Source organism: Lontra canadensis, unplaced genomic scaffold, assembly GCF_010015895.1.
Source record: "Lontra canadensis isolate GAN:19392208 unplaced genomic scaffold, GSC_riverotter_1.0 scaffold55, whole genome shotgun sequence".
Classification (NCBI taxonomy): Eukaryota; Metazoa; Chordata; class Mammalia; order Carnivora; family Mustelidae; genus Lontra; species Lontra canadensis.
This window is the reverse complement of record NW_022631049.1, coordinates 1,690,376-1,706,765: the sequence shown is the minus strand read 5'-3', so window position 1 is coordinate 1,706,765 and position 16,390 is coordinate 1,690,376. Positions and strand designations below refer to the sequence as shown.

General features: G+C 36.7%; 1 protein-coding gene across 11 annotated transcripts in view; it reads left to right on the top strand.

Annotated features, from left to right (window-relative positions):
- The window catches only part of GPHN (gephyrin), a 620,897-nt gene that overhangs the window by 562,982 nt on the left and 41,525 nt on the right, over nucleotides 1–16,390 (top strand). For all 11 annotated transcript variants that reach the window (XM_032875167.1, XM_032875168.1, XM_032875169.1 and 8 more), the window contains one exon: nucleotides 4,952–5,073. In XM_032875167.1, the coding sequence (XP_032731058.1) occupies nucleotides 4,952–5,073 (122 nt within the window). The remainder of the gene's footprint in view (nucleotides 1–4,951; nucleotides 5,074–16,390) is intronic.

The following is a 16,390-nucleotide window of genomic DNA, read 5'->3' as shown; positions in this document are numbered from 1 at the left end:
CCTCCACTCCAGCAATCCTCAGTTTGTTTCCTGAGATTAAAAGTTTCTTATGGTTTGTCTCCCTCCCTGGTTTCATCTTGTTTCATTTTTTTCTTCCCTTCCCCTATGATCCTCTGTCTTGTTTCTCAAATTCCTTATATCAGTGAGAACATGTGGTAATTGTCTTTCTCTGATTGACTTATTTTGCTTAGCATAAGACCCTCTAGTTCCATCCACATTGTTGCAATGGCAAGATTTCCATTTTTGATGGCTACATAGTATTCCATCGTATGTATATACCACATCTTCTTTATCCATTCTTCTGTTGATGGACATCTCGGCTCTTTCCATAGTTTGGTTATTGTGGACGTTGCTGCTATAAACATTGGGGTACACGTGCCCCTTTGAATCTAAACTAAATGATTTCTCTTTTAGAAAGGAGGTAGAAAGGAGGTAGAAAACCTCCTCAGGAGGGTTGAACAAAGAAAAAAAAAATTTTAAGATTTTATTTATTAATTTGGCAGAGATCACAAGTAGGCAGAGAGGCAAGCAGAGAGAGTGAAAGAAGCAGGCTCCCTGCTGAGCAGAGAGCCCGATGCGGGGTTCAGTCCCAGGACCCTGGGATCATGACCCAAGCCGAAGGCAGAGGCTTAACCCACTGAGCCACCCAGGCACACCAAACAAAAAAATGTTTAATTTTTTGGGGCGCCTGGGTAGCTCAGTGGGTTAAAGCCTCTGCCTTCGGCTCGGGTCATGATCCCAGGGTCCTGGGATTGAGCCCCGCATCGGGCTCTCTGCTCAGCAGGGAGCCTGCTTCTCTCTCTCTCTGCCTGCCTCTCTGCCTACTTGTGATTTCTGTCTAAAGTAAATAAAATCTTTTTAAAAAATTTTTTAATCTTTTACATTTTTATTTAAACTTCATTTTGAATCTTGGCATAACAATAAAAATGCTAATTGGCATTCAATATTCATTATTGTATTCCCCTTTGTTCTCAACGTGCTTTTGGGTGAATAAATGTGGTCGTGTCATATGTACTCCAAAATGACCACTGGAATTCCAAATTGTTCTTGATGAATTTGTGCTATTTATTTATTTATTTTTAAGTAGGCTCCACACCAATATAGAGCCCAGTGTGGGGTTCAAACTCATGACTGTGAGATTAAGATCTGATCCAGCCACCCAGGCACCCCGAATTTATACTTTTTAGAAAGATAAATGCAAGAAAAATAAAACAAGCCAGAGTTATTTCAGGAGGTGGCACAAGTTTATTACTAGATGAACCCATGAATTCATTAGCTGAGGTCAGTCAAAAGGGAAAATATTGCTTACGTATTATGTCTTAAGTCCTTAGCACTAAAGTTGAATCCCTAACAGCTGACCCTAAAAATCAGTGGGAAGGGTAGAGAATATATCACTTCCAAAGCCAGTTTCTCAAACATACAAAGAAGTTTTTACTTCTACACAGTAATGTAGCCAAATAAATTACATCTTTTTTTGCTGACAAATAAGATTAGTATTAAATCAGTGCTTTAGCACCTACACAAGGAAAACAAAAATTTATACAAATTGGATCAGATAACCAGAAAGTCCTCGGAACCTTATTCGTACAACAAACAATAGTAATATCAGCTAGCTTTGGAAGCTCAACAAAAAAAGATTAGGCCTTAAGAAAGTGCTAGACTTACCATCATAGACAAAGAATCTCCAGAGCAAAGAGACTCAAGAGACCTCCCTGAAATGCAATATAACCAATACGGGAATACTGGTAGAAAGTGATCTTGCCTAAGTCTTGGTAGGATCTACGTGACTATGAAAGTCTTAATACTAGTGAGTTCCTGCTAGAGAGTTGGATAGGACAGTCATGCATCAGATAAACAATGCCCTAGATCCCTATTTCTCAAAATTGTTCCATAGAACACTGATTCTTCAAGCTAAGGGGTGATTTTTTTTTTTTAAGTGGGTTCTATGTTCAAGTTATTTTGGAAAATGTTGATTTCATTAAACAAGTTTATTTGCTGAAAAAAAAGGGAGGGAGGGAGAGAGGAAGGAAGGAAGGAGGAAGGAAGGAAGGAAGGAAAGAAGGAAGGAAGGAAGGAAGGAAGGAAGGAAGGAAAGAAAGAAGGGACGGTTCTTAATACAGTGACCACCAGGGAAACCTGTTGATCATACAAAGTGGTGTATATCACCATTTCTGAGCAAGGGAGATTATCACTGTAGCACAGTCCCAGTAGTGTCCCAGAAGGAGGAGATTACAGAAGGACAATTACAGGAGTTTGAGAACTGAGTTTGGTCATGAGAATGAGGCCGGGGATGGAGGGTGTTAAGGTAGGTAATAAGTAAGGTCTAGGTAGAGACTGATCAGATTTGTAAAATAGGTAAGTTGCTGAAACAGTCTTATCTTTGGAGCACATGAGTCCATGTGGTGTTATAATGGTCTGTTTGTGCATGGTCTTGGAGCATATGTCTAAACAAGTTTGTGTTAAAACAGTTTGACTTAACATGGTTGCTTGAGTTACATATCATGGTTTGGTACAGTTTATCTATTATGCAAATAATGGTACAGTTTTGCAAATAGATGTTTCTGTTTTATTTCTCAGAAAGACTTTGTAGTGTAGGCATGATAGCCAATTACAAGGATTTGAAAACATTCAAACATATTGAATGGGGGGACTTGGTAAGAGTGTGACTAAAAACATAGATTCAAGGAGGAGATATATTAAGATGTTCTTACGGATTGTAATCTTTGGGAAGATAGTGGACTACAAAGGGAAAGAGTCAAATGTTTAATGTGTGAAAGCTGGGAATACAGTGGTACCATTGATAAGAACAAAAACAAGAAATTGAAATTTAATATATGGTAGACAAGAAAGTAATAAGGTATGGAGATAATGAGTTATGTGTTTTGGTTTTGTTTTTGGTTTTTTTTACTTTGTATTTTTCTTTCTTTTGTATTTTAACTGTGACAAGTTCCAGGCATGGTTCCAAAGATGACCAGAAGTATAGGATACCAGAAAACAAGATTAAGTTTTAAAAGGAAATACTATGAATTTATTCTATATTTGGATTTACACTTCCATTCAGGTGTTTGTTTTCTTTGAAAATACTTAAAATACACTGTAAATCCCGCACCCTCATTTAACCAGGTATTATATCATTATGTCAATTTTATCGTTAAGTAACTAGTACTCCAATAATCTTTAATTGTTCTGTTATTTCTAGAACTGTTTGCAGCAAAAACAGAAAGGAATGTGAATGGCAAAGAAAACACTCTAATAACCAGAACTTTTATTTTGTTGGTGGTCAGTACCCTTCTGTGAAAAAAAAAAAATTATATAACCACACAGTTTTCTTTCTGAAGCAACTTGTCTAATTAATGGAGTTAAAGAGCTGTAAGCCTTCACCTTTATAAAATTATAATGACTTCAATAACTGTGTGTTAATTAAGATCAGAAAATTAATCTATATTAGCACTGCAGTAGCAATTTTCTAAGCTCTGTCAGTGACTAAGGATGAAAGTGGGTTGCAATGTCACCTGGCATCTGATTAAGTTAAATTAATGCAGTATTTGAAGGGAAGACTCCCAGGTGACACTGAATAAGATGATTAGAGTTTTTCCTCTAGCTATTTTAAGGGGACAGCTGGTTGCAAAGCTACTACTTTTCCAGCATAAAGCCAAAGGTCCTGCCACATGGTATCACCACTGAGTCAGAAGGAAGATTGAAGGGGCTAGAGGTTATTGTTTGGGAAAACTGAGATATGAAGCCCTGAGAATTGGTCATATTAACAGCCTAAGTATCTGTGCATGCTTGTCTTCAACCTCCTAAGATAATAGTACAGATTTCCTCACTTCCAAGATGTACTTTTTTTTCATTTTGTATTTCTGAAATCAAAGTCCATCTTGAAATTGATGTATAAATTAAAGTTGTATGTTGGTGTGTCTGCATGTGTTAAGGACCCCTACTCATAAGTATTTTATAATCTAATCTAAATCTATATTCACACTATAGACATTCTTTCTGTACTAGCATCTGGAAATATATAAGAACGATTGGGGTAAAATGTGCTATTTAGAAGAGAATCATATTTATTATATATATACCCATATTAATTAAGTGTTCATTACCTCAGTCAATCCTAACAACTACTATTCAAGGTAGTTATTAGTATTATATGTTATAATCGAGAACATTAGGCATAATGTGTTTGGGTAACTTCAATTTCAATCTTATCTGAATCCTAAGCTCTTCCTACTGTACCACACTGTCTCACTGAAACAATCTAACATAGAGTAAGCTTCTAATAATTTTTTTTCATAGACATATAATGCTGGATATTAAATTTCTAAAGAATGACTCAATTCAGAGTCATGGAATAATTGTGCATATGTCCAGTTAAGTATTACTTGCTTAAATTTGCTAATAAAGAGACAAGATACCTATCTCCCTCTCCTTCAAATAAGTTTAAATTCTTTGGTAGTGTTGATCTCACTTCAGAAGAGATCCAAAAGCTTGAATCAAAATATTAACAATCATTCTCTTCATACTTGAGAATATCATGTCACACAGTCTCTACCTCAGATGTTATCAGTGAAAGACAAACTGGAAAATAATATTGGGAGGGAAAAAGGAAGTTGTTTTATTTGGTTTAGCCTGGTGAGCAACCACTGAGAAGGCCAATCTCTACAGAGCACTATTGTCAAACTGTAGCCAAAGCAGGTGTGATATTTGGCCTGATGTTTAGTCACCATTTAAATTTCTGCATGCTTTTTAATTCTGGAAGAATGTTTTTTTCAATCTCCTATACTCTCAATATTTATTCGGAGATCCCTTGGGCATGTATTTTCTATGTGCCAGATACTGTAGTAGGTGTTAGATAAGGTAAACTCTACTTACTAGATCTATTTCTTTTCCTTTAACCATAGACAACATTATCCTAAGAGAATAATTTGTGGTGGTTTTTTTGGCTTTGTAGCTGCTAAATCCTGAAGATGACCTTTTACCAGGAAAGATTCGAGACAGCAATCGTTCAACCCTCTTAGCAACAATTCAGGAACATGGTTACCCCACAATCAACTTGGGAATTGTGGGAGACAAGTAAGTATTGGGTTTTATTTGGAAGTTATTGTTGTACATATTTGAAGTTTGGGAGTACTAACTAGGTGGGATTGTTGCTAAAGAGACAGAAATTTAATACTGTAATTTTCACTAATCTCATTCTTCAAAAGCCAAAGAATAATGACCGTGTTTATGTCCTTTGGGACAGACATCATCCTGGAATGTCTATTACATAGTATATTTTTACTCTCCTATGGGTATGTTAAGTTTCCAAGGACCTTTTTTGATAGCATTGGCTTTATTTTGATGGAATTAATAGTGATGATATTATTCCTATTAACATTCACTTGTTTCAAGAAAGGCAGGAAAGACATGAGTAAGAAGATAAAGAATGTTAAAATTCACGCTAACTGCTCCTCTGAAGTTTAAGTACAATTGTTTTCTAGGACTTTTATATTGATTTTTTGGTATCTTATGTAACTCAGATTTCTCTAGCCTTCACCCACTTGTAAGTACAAACGGAGGCACATTGACTAGAATTGCCCATCTCTAAGAGTATATTGCCCCATATTCTAAATTAACTCAGCCCTCTGCTAAATTCCTCAAGGATTTCTATGAACTTCCAACAGATTTTCACATGTGATCAAGAGCAAGTCTGCTCTTTCTGAGCACACTACCTTGTGACACTGCTACTCAGCCCTCTCTCACCAGGATTTCCAGTTCACAAGAGACAGACCTGCTTTTAGTAATACTCAGACATCCAGCCTGGTGGAGACAGAGCTGGGAGACAATCTGAGTAACAGACAGCATGATGTATCTGTCCCCCATAATTGCCCCTTTCCTTTATCACCACCTTGTAACTGATTAAAGCTCATTATGTCTGGATCCTTCTTCCCTAGGCCAAGGTAGGAATTTCCCAGCAAATGTGCTTTTGAAGAGGCTCTGCCTTATCAGTTTACAAGGTTTGCTCTACACCTGTATCCCAGTTTAAGCTCAACCTGGGCACAACATAATTCAAACCTTGGACACAGCATCCTACCAATAACATAAAAGGGAGTAACTTTTATGTCCCTTCACTTTTTAAAGTTCCCTTCTTTCTTCCTTGTTTTTTTTCTTTCTCTGAGGATATTGGAATAGAAGCTGTTAGACAGACTTTCAAATGTCAATGTTTTTAAAATCTTCACCATTTGTATTTACCTGGATGCTTAGTTCTAGAGAAGCCCATAGCTAAGTAGCCAGCCAGCTTAGGACCCACGCTGGTGAAGACAGTGTCACAGGCCACTTAGTATCACCCTGACCGAGGCTCCCTAGCCCTTGGAAGGCATTAAAAAGAACCCACTGGAAAAAAAGGTAGGAGGTAATTATTTGAATTTGGGTCTAACCAATAACCTGTACTTTCATATAAACCTAAAAGTTATCCTGATGTAGATAAACCTTTAAAGAGGAAAAAATTAACGTCCCAAAGAAGATAAGAGGAACCCAAGAGTTCCAAAAGCACAGAGCAGGTCCTAAAACTCTAGAGAACAACTTACCAGATCGTGTAGGATTTTTTCCCCACCCACAACTGGCTCTGGCCCTGCCTTCAAGTGAATTAATGAGCTCTAAGGAATATTATAAGGTAAAAGGAGCTTGTTGTTTGTGTTTGTTTTTCTTTTTTACTTTAAGCTGTTCTGGACTATAATTCCACTCCTCCTATAAGTCCACTCCTTCTATTTTTGTATTTTTGTATAAAAAAATCCTTACTTGATATACTATATATGCTGCCAGTACACCACTTAAAGCTTCTTATGTTGATATGCTAATATTTGTCTGTTGATTTTTGGTAGACATTTACTAATAATTAGTATTGATATTACATATAACTCCAGAATGTACCTTGAAAACAGCATATGAAGAACAATAAAACAATAAGCAAGATATAGGCAATTCTGAGAATATGCAAATCTCTAGTATATATCCTTTTCTCAGATGGAAATATCTTCCATAAAACTGAGAACAATTTTTAACAACAATGCAAATCTAGACTTTCTCAGTCTTACAGTGCTGTGTGGAAGAGGCCCAGAGGAAAGGGTTAGAATACAGAGATGGAATGTGGGTGGAAAGAATTTGTAACTGTTCTAATGGAAATCTATGCTGGGAGTTTAGCAAAGGAAATAAGGTACATTTAATCTGCAGCCTGTTGATACTCTGTGAAGGTTGCCTCCCTCTTCATTCTTCTCGTTCCTACGCAGCCTTTTGCTAATGAAAGTAAATGTTATACAGAAGCCTGTCTGTGAAGCTCTCCAGCGCAAGAGGGTCATGGGAGAAACTACACCTTGTGTAAAGCAGGAAGAGAAATAGCTCAAGAATGTCAGTAAGCCAGAACCCCTGCTCAGCTATGACAGTTAAGAATAGGGAGTAAGAGCCCTATTCTTGTATTTAAAAACAGATTGGTGTCTGGTTTTTAAGTTCTGTGATTCTACTTCTCAGCTCTTATCATCAACCATGATTAACATTAATGATAAATGTTAAAATTGAAGATAAAATTTAAGACTCTGTAATTTATTTGGATAAAATTGGGCTAAATTTTGCCTTTGTTTATGTACGTTTTATTTAAAAAGAGAGTATAGTGAAGATTACCAGAAGGGTGCTTCAAATACTTGAGAGTTAATAACAGTATTCTTAAAGCATTCACTTACAGATATTTTGTGTATATTAAAATACATTCTGTAAGACAGTTTCTCACAGTACGTGGGACACAATACTCTTGCGGTTCCTGTAGTTTTTTTAAAAAAGACAAATTTTGAAACCCAGAGATGTTAAGAGAACTTGCCCAGCATTATACAAGTTAGTGGCAGAGGTGAAAATGGAAGCTAAGTCTTGAAATTAACAATCTATAATTTTTTTGCTATCATTATGAAGACAAGATAATAACTATAAATAGGTCAGAAGAGAATCATCACTATGTGCTAGAATGGTCAGAGTTTTATAAAGGTGCAATGTTAGTTAAAACATGAAGGATGAATAGAATTTGTCTAGTTAGAAAAAGGGAGTGTGTTGATCAAGTAGGAAACATGGAATGAACAAAAAATAGAGGAAAACAAAGTAGAGAAGTAGAAATAAACAGCTACTCAGGTCAGGCCAGACTGATTACAACAGAAGGTTCAGGTAGAAGGGTTAGGGAGGTGAATTTGGTAGAAATTTTTTATTTTATTTATTTATTTGCCAGAGAGACAGAGAGCACAGATAGGAGAGTGTCAGGCAGAGGGAGAAGCAGGCTCCCTGCTGATCAAGTAGCCAGATGTGGGACTCAATCCCAGGACCCTGGATGGTGATCTGAGCTGAAGGCAGATACTTAACCGACTAAACCACCCAGGCATCCCAATTAGGTAGAAATTTAAGGTCAAATTTTGAAAGGCTTTGCAATCCAAGCAGAACTACCCAACTCACTTAAATTTTAAACTTTTAAAGATAGAATTGACATAATAACCGTTATTTTAGAAAGATAATTTGAACAAGGTGTATCACATGGGTTAAAGTTGGAAATGGCCTAGAAATAAGAATAATACAATTTGTTTATTAATTATTCAGTCAGGAAGTATGTGTTGTGTACCTATGAGAATCAACTGAAGATCTTATTTAAAATGCTGGTTCTGATTTAGCAAATGTGGGGTAGGCCAAGATATTGCATTTCTAACAAACTCCTAAGGATACCAAGCAGCTGGTCCATGGATCAAAGGAAATAACAAGGATTTTGTCAATTTAATCATGCATCTACTATGGATTTTAAGACAAAGGCTGTTAAAGATACAAAGCTGAAAATAGGTCTTGCTTTTGAAATTACATGTACTAGAAATGTACTAGAAACTATAGACTAGTAATAAGAATGTTTTGGGAAGTTCAAGTGCTTAAATGCACATTTAGAAGTAGAATTTTCTCAAAAAAAAAAGATTAAATCAAAAGACATTATAAAGGCTATTACATGGAACAGAAGAGTGTCAATGTTGATTTCTCTTCATCTGGATTATAAAGCCTCATCAAAATGATATGTGACTATAAACACAAATAAAATACCTACAAAACCTAGCTATTAGGTCTCTCTACCACAATTTTACATCCCTGTCTAGCAATATACCATTTCCATTTCTTCATGTTCCATTTGTGGTCTATCTTTTCTTGGTTTTTGTAGCTCCTCTTCCTTTGCTCGGTCCCTAAATTTAGGGGTCACCATGGCTCAGTCTTGGCTTTCTGTCCTCCTAATTCCTTATGCTAATGACTCCCAGGTCTTATCTCTGTCTTGAGCTCCATGCCTAGACCCACCTGCTCACTAGGTGCATTTTCTTTTAAGTTCAGTAGGCACTGCAAACTCGGCTTGTCCAAAACTAAGTTTACTATCCCCGACCTCTCTCACTGCCCCTCCCCACTACTGCTCTGTTCCCTCTCCTTTCATTCTTCTTTCTCAATGACTGCCACCAGCTAGTCACCCAAGCCAGAAGAAACCTGAACAAGAGTTGTCACAGCTCCTGTCTTCCACTCACTCTATATTTAAGTCCTATAGACTTTCCCTCCTTGGTATTTCTTCTCTACATTCCCATCTCTTCCTTCTTGCCATCCTGGCTTAGTTCAGGGCTCCATTTATTTTTTATCTAGACATGTGTGACTAGCATCTTAACTTGTCTCCATGCCTCAAGTCTTGTTCCCTCTAACTCACCCTCTATTCTGCTATATTTCTAACATGCATATTCTATACCTATGGCAGAATTGGGGTTTTATCATATATGGATAAGCAAACTCTAATAATTCAACAAACTTTTACAAACAGTTATGCTCTGTCAGGTATTGTACCAGTCTATGGTACTACAGAGATAATAAATAAGACAGTTATTAGTAAGAACTACAAAGAAGTTTTCAGTTCTGATCCACTCCTCTCTTTCCTCCCAATCACCAATCTCCAGTCTCCTTACTGCAAACATGTCAGTCTTTATTGAATACCCATTATATCGATAGATGGATAGATAGATAGACAGATACATACATACATACATACATTAAAGAATGTAGTATAGTGCTGCACATATATGTGTACACATGTATCTTATTTAAGCATCTTGAAACAACAGAGCCAGATAACTATCTTTTAATCCCCATTTTGGAGATAATGATACTTATGAAAATCAACCTATTCAGGGTCATGCAGCTAGTAGAAGGCAGAGTAAGCAGTTCAATGCAGGCCCATCTTTTTTTTAATTTAACTTTTTTTTCAGTGTTCCAAAATTTATGCACCACACCCAGTGCTCCATAGAATACGTGCCCTCCTTAATACCCACCACCAGGCTTACCCAACCCCCACCCCCTCCCCTCCAAAACCCTCAGTTTGTCAGAGTCCACAGTCTCTCATGGTTTGTCTCCCCCTCTGATTTCCCCCATCTCCTCCTCTCCATCTCCCAGTGTCTCCGTGTTATTCCTTATGCTCCACAAGTAAGTGAAACCATATGATAATTGACTTTCTCTGCTTGATTTATTTCACTCAGCATAATCTCCTCCAGTCCCATCCATGTTGATGTAAAAGTTGGGTATTCATCCTTTCTGATGGAGGCATAATACTCCATTGTATATATGAACCATATCTTCTTTATCCATTCATCCATTGAAGGGCATCTTGGTTCTTTCCACTGTTTGGTGATTGTGGCCATTGCTGCTATGAACATTGCAACCCAAGCCCATCTTAATTCCAGGATCCTTTCGTCTCTTGCACTACCATCCTACTCTTTTAACTGGAGTTAACATCCACATTTCGTTAATATTAAAGTTAATAAACTAAATAGGCTATCTCCATTTATAATGAATAAAACCCCTTAGTAAACAGTAGCTATGAACATTTCAGATGCCAGAGAGGAAATTTTAATTTAAATTGTGAATTACATATTGACAAATGAATTATAAGGACTTGAGTTGCAGAGTCCAAATCTTTAAATGATATAGAAATGGGGAAAATGGTAGGATTTATTATGGTCTTCCTGATATAATCTCTTCCTTTACCTTTCTTCCCAGAGCTGCTGGGGCTGCTTTTGCAGCATTTATTACTTTCGGGTAATTTGTTATACCAAGTTCATAGATCTTCTAGGAGGGTGAGGGTATGAAGGAGAGAGAAAAGAGGGGAAAAGAACGTGCACACATGTGAATATATGACAGTTTGGTAGTCAGGCCTACATTACTCCATTTACAAATGACCTAGATTCACAAATGGCCACCCCTATTCTTACCTTTTCTCTATTCAACATATAAAGCTTCTTTGCCACCACTTTAAGAGAAAAGAAGGGAGAAAAAAACATCTTGAGAAGTGAAATGGGAGAAGGCAGGAAGAACAAGAACACTTAAGTGGTGCCATTAATCTCCTTGTTCCCTGACCTTGCAGTTACAGCCTATTTAGGACACATGTTTTATTAAGCCAAAATAACCCATACCCTGGCTAAATGTGTTCTATTCACTTTGCTATATTTTCTGATAATCTAATATTTAAAGATCCAATTGTGTTAAAGAGCATTCTACCTGAGAAAGGGTTGTTTGCATGTTAATGTGAATGAGTTTAAACCCGACATCCAACATCAGGATAAATCCTCTGTCCTGAATGAACAGAAGCAAATCACTTAGAACTTGGAGTTCTTTAGGGGCACCTGGGTGGCTCAGTCTGTCAAGTGTCTGCCTTTGGCTCAGGTCAATCTCAGGGTCTTGGAATAGAGCCCCACATTGGGCTCCCTGCTCAGGAGGGAGTCTGCTTCTCCCTCTCTTTCTGTGCTTGCGTGCACGCTCGCGCTCTCTCTCTCTCTCTTTCTCTCACTCTCACTCTCTCGGAAATAAAGAAAAATCTTTAAAAAAAAAAAAAAAGAAGAAGAAGAAGAACTTGAATTTCTTTGGCAGAGGGAAAACTCTAACTAAGCAAGACCACATCAGAACTTTAACATAGCAAGATACTGAGGGTCTAGCAAGAAGTACATTTGGCAGCAGGAAAAGACTAAAGAAAGGTAGGTGGGAAGGTGTCATAAGCAAATACTTTACATTTCAGCATTTTTTCTTCAGTCTTCCATTTTGCTTCCATAATTCAGGCTAGTACTAAAGAGTAATTCAGCAATACACTAGTAACATTTTGAGCCAATTAAGGTTGGTTTGTTTGTTGACCCTAGAATCGTACCCACCATCTATAGTACTTACAGATGTTTATTTAGAAATGTGTTCTAAGTTCCAAACAACCAATTTAATATAGAGACTCTGGGAACATACCCTATGAACTACAAATCATCTATGCAAAAAAGACTTACCTGAAGTTTTCAGCTTTGTACTGACTGCATGGTATCTTTTAATACTGTTTACAGAGTAGTAATTAGTAGTAAGACACTGAAAGATTTTGGATTGGGGATAACATGATCATCTTCTATTCCTGATCCAGTTCTATTATGTACTTCTTGGGCCATTGTTCTAGATGTCCTAGTGTACATTTTTTATGTAACTTTTTAATCTTAGAACAAATAAATGTTCACTGAAGAAAATTTAGAGAATACAGGTTCACCAAAAAAAGCAAAGAAAGGAAATTAATACATAATCCCATTACCCAGTATTCTTCTTCTTCCATTCTTCAATTCTATGTGTGTACAGTTTATATGTGTATAACTTTAAGAAAGCAAATAAATCATAGTCTTATTTTAACTCTTTTTTCTACTCAGTGCATCATAAACATCTATATGTATTATCACATAGTCCTCTGCAATATCATTTAAATGCCTATATATCATTCTCAGTAAAAACTGTAATATTATTTATTTACACAATCCCTTGTTGTCAGACATAAGGTTGTTCCTAACCTTTCTCAATTTTAAGTAAATGATGAACACCTGTATAACTAAATCTTGGCATATACCCACAATTATTTGAGAATGTCTTTAAATTTTTATTTTATCCATTTTATGACCATTTGTTGATTGTCTGACATATGCAAAGCTATGTTGATAGCAGGGGTAAAATGATAAATAAAACAGCTGCTGTCCTCAACTCCTGGTAGGCATGTAAAACGCGTTGTTCATGGCTGTTTCCTCAGCAATTAGAACAGTCAGCACATGGTAGCTAGTCAGCAAATGCCAGGAAGTAAGAGGAAAAGAAGAAACACTGAGTACGACCTGAATATGAAACTAGTCAAGTCTAGAGATTTCTAATTGACACAAATTGGTATGAACTTCCAGGGATAAACTCCTTCTAAGCTCCCTCCTATTTCTACCTTGAATATGGGACAGTAGATGTCCTGGTATTCTTTTCCCCATGGCTGGTTAAATAACCTATTAGCCTCCTTTTGTCTTCCTAGGCAGCAAGAGCTGCTACTGTTTTTGTACTGTGGGGAAGAGTCTAAAACAAAGACGTTTGGATAGGTAAATGAGTAGAGTGTACGATATGTTCCAGCCACGATAATTGTGGCCAGACTTGGTTAAGATAGTCATCATTTGGGCACATACTTTCTTCTTTGTTTTTCTTTTTTTTTTTTTTCCCCTTTCCCTCACTTTCTGATAAAATTTCTTTTTTTTTTTTTTTAAGATTTTATTTATTTTTTTGACAGAGAAAGACAGCGAGAAAGGGAACACAAGCAGGAGGAGTGGGAGAGGGAGAAGCAGGCTTCCCACTGAGCAGGGAGCCTGATGTGGGGCTCCATCCCAGGACCCTGGGATCATGACCTGAGCCGAAGGCAGACACTTAATGACTGAGCCACCCAGGTGCCCCTCCTGATAAAATTTCTCAGAGAAATTGCTACTTTGGGGAATTAAACAGGGTGGAAAAGGATTCGTTTATATTAAGTCATGGTGGTTTTCTTTCCCACCAGCCTATAAGCTCCATGAAGATTAGGACATGAAGGTGTGTCTTGGTAACGCTATATGTGTAGTACTAAGTACTATCGCCTAGATTTAGATAGCCTGCCATCTTTTCCTACACCACCCTCTCTTTCCATGGAACCTAGAAGCTATGCAACTGTCCAGAAGAATCTTACAGGGTCCCTTCACAGTGAGTCCAAAAACCGTAGCCATAGGAATAGACCAGATAGTATGGCACTGACAACAGAATTGCATTAGTACCTGAGACACATCCCCAAAAGGGCACAATATAAAGTCTTATGGCTGAGATAATTCATTTTATATTTCTGAAGGAAAAGAAATATAAAGGGGCAAAAGGAGTAGCATTCCAAATGGATTTATGAAGCCTCTAACTTTAAAAAGTTGGGGAGCTGCTCCCTCAGGCTTAAATAGATGATGTTATACATTTACCTCTTAAATATAATAAGCAGTAATCATGATCCAAATACACAGAATCCACTTGGGGAAAATCTCTTAAAGTTCAGCACTAATTGAATTTCTAGCATGTCTAAAACTAATTTTAAAATTGAGCTGTTTTGTTGTTGTTGTTTTTACATCAGCTTTTTAAATAAGTATTTTAATATTTTATTTAATGATATTGATATTTATATTAATAATATTTAATAATAATTTTTATTCTTTTTTTGCTATTTTTTAAATTTCTTTTCAGCGTAACAGTATTCATTGTTTTTGCACCACACCCAGTGCTCCATGCAATCCGTGCCCTCTCTAATACCCACCACCTTGTTCCCCCAACCTCCCACCCCCCGCCCCTTCAAAACCCTCAGATTGTTTTTCAGAGTCCATAGTCTCTCATGGTTCATCTCCCCTTCCAATTTCCCTCAGCTTTAAAATAGCTTGGTAATGTAGCTTCCAACTGCTGACTTAGACCTTCTAGCCTTGCAAGGCCTGAAGGGCTAAGAAATTCTCATAATTAAGAAGAGTTCCCCCTTCTGGAAAATTGCCATCGCAGAAGCCTGCCCTAATCATATCATGCTGGACTTGCCTGACTCTGTCACATATTGGTATTTTGGATTTGAGTTGCCTGCTCTCCTGTTGCTGCCAATTTGTGAAGCTGCCTTTTCACATTAAAGCTTGAAACAGAAAGGGAACAAGCACTGAGATAGCAAACCAGGTTCTTATAAAACTGGCGTATTTAGAAGGTGTTATCAAGGTAGACCTCACAGTTATCAAGGTAGACTTCACAGTTCCTCACAATGGCAAAGCCCAGTGCTTTCTGTCTTCCAATTTGTGGAACAAACATATCCTAACATCTTAGTGTTTACCTGCTCTTCTAAAAGTAGAAATTTCTAACTACCAGGGAGAATTCAGATCCAAATTTAATTAATTCTTGGCATCTTTAAAACCGCCTTTCTTCTCTTATGAAATAAACACCTTTTTTGCTCAAAATATAACATTTTGATTTTTGAGTCAACATAATAGATTTGTCTTCTGATCGATTTCTAGATAGATTTATTTATTAAGCGAGGTCTTTCAGTTTCTATTGGCTAACCAGAAATATTCGTTCTACTTACCAAATGTATTTAACAACCAGAGATTCTTCCCATTCTCGGGGACAGACTTTTTTGGTGGCTTTTACAGTTGCCTTTCTTAACCCTTAAGAGTTGCTGCTACAGTTGATATTACTGATTCTTCTAAAAATGACCTCCAGGTATTACTGTACTTTTAGAAATCGTTTTCTTCCAGAATAGCTTCCAGAAAGTCTTTCCTAATTATCCCATGCCAATTCTGATCATTCTGTCCCACTCAACATTTATACCATTTTACCTTGCATGTATTTTCATTTTAATTAATGTATTTGAATTCAATCAGTGATATTAATTTCATTGCTTATTTCATTCATTTTCCTAAATTTTTGTTACATGTTTTCTGCACTTAAAGGCAGAGACCATGTTCTCTTCTGTCTTTACATAACTTTATAGTGCATAAACACCCAGTGGGACTGAAGAAAGACTAAATGAGGGCTACATGTAGTATGGAGTTTAATCGATACATGAAATAGATACCCAGAAAATATTTGTAGTTGAGAAATTTATCCTGGACCTCTGAAGAAATTAGTATATGTTTAGTATACGTCCAGAACTAGAGTTTTTTTGGAGGGGGGTTTGTTGTTGTCATTGTTATCTTGCTGTGATCAGCTGGCATTATTCCTTAATCTCCAAATCCTAGAGTTTTTCTTACTTTCCCACCGTCATCTTCACTCATTTTAAAAATGATACAACTCACAGTTGGTGTAACAGATGAAACAGGAGACTAATTAGCAGCTGTTGTCCATCTGTGTGTTTATATTAAATATTTTAAAATAAAACTGCATTTACATTCTGAATACTCTGTCTGAAATCCTTAAAATCTAAAGTTGGATAAAGGCTCTGTCTTGGTTTTGAATTTTATATTAGACTTCATGATAAAGAAAAAAAATTATGTCGGAGTCAGGATTATAGTAATTTAAGGCAGATAGAAATTTTAAA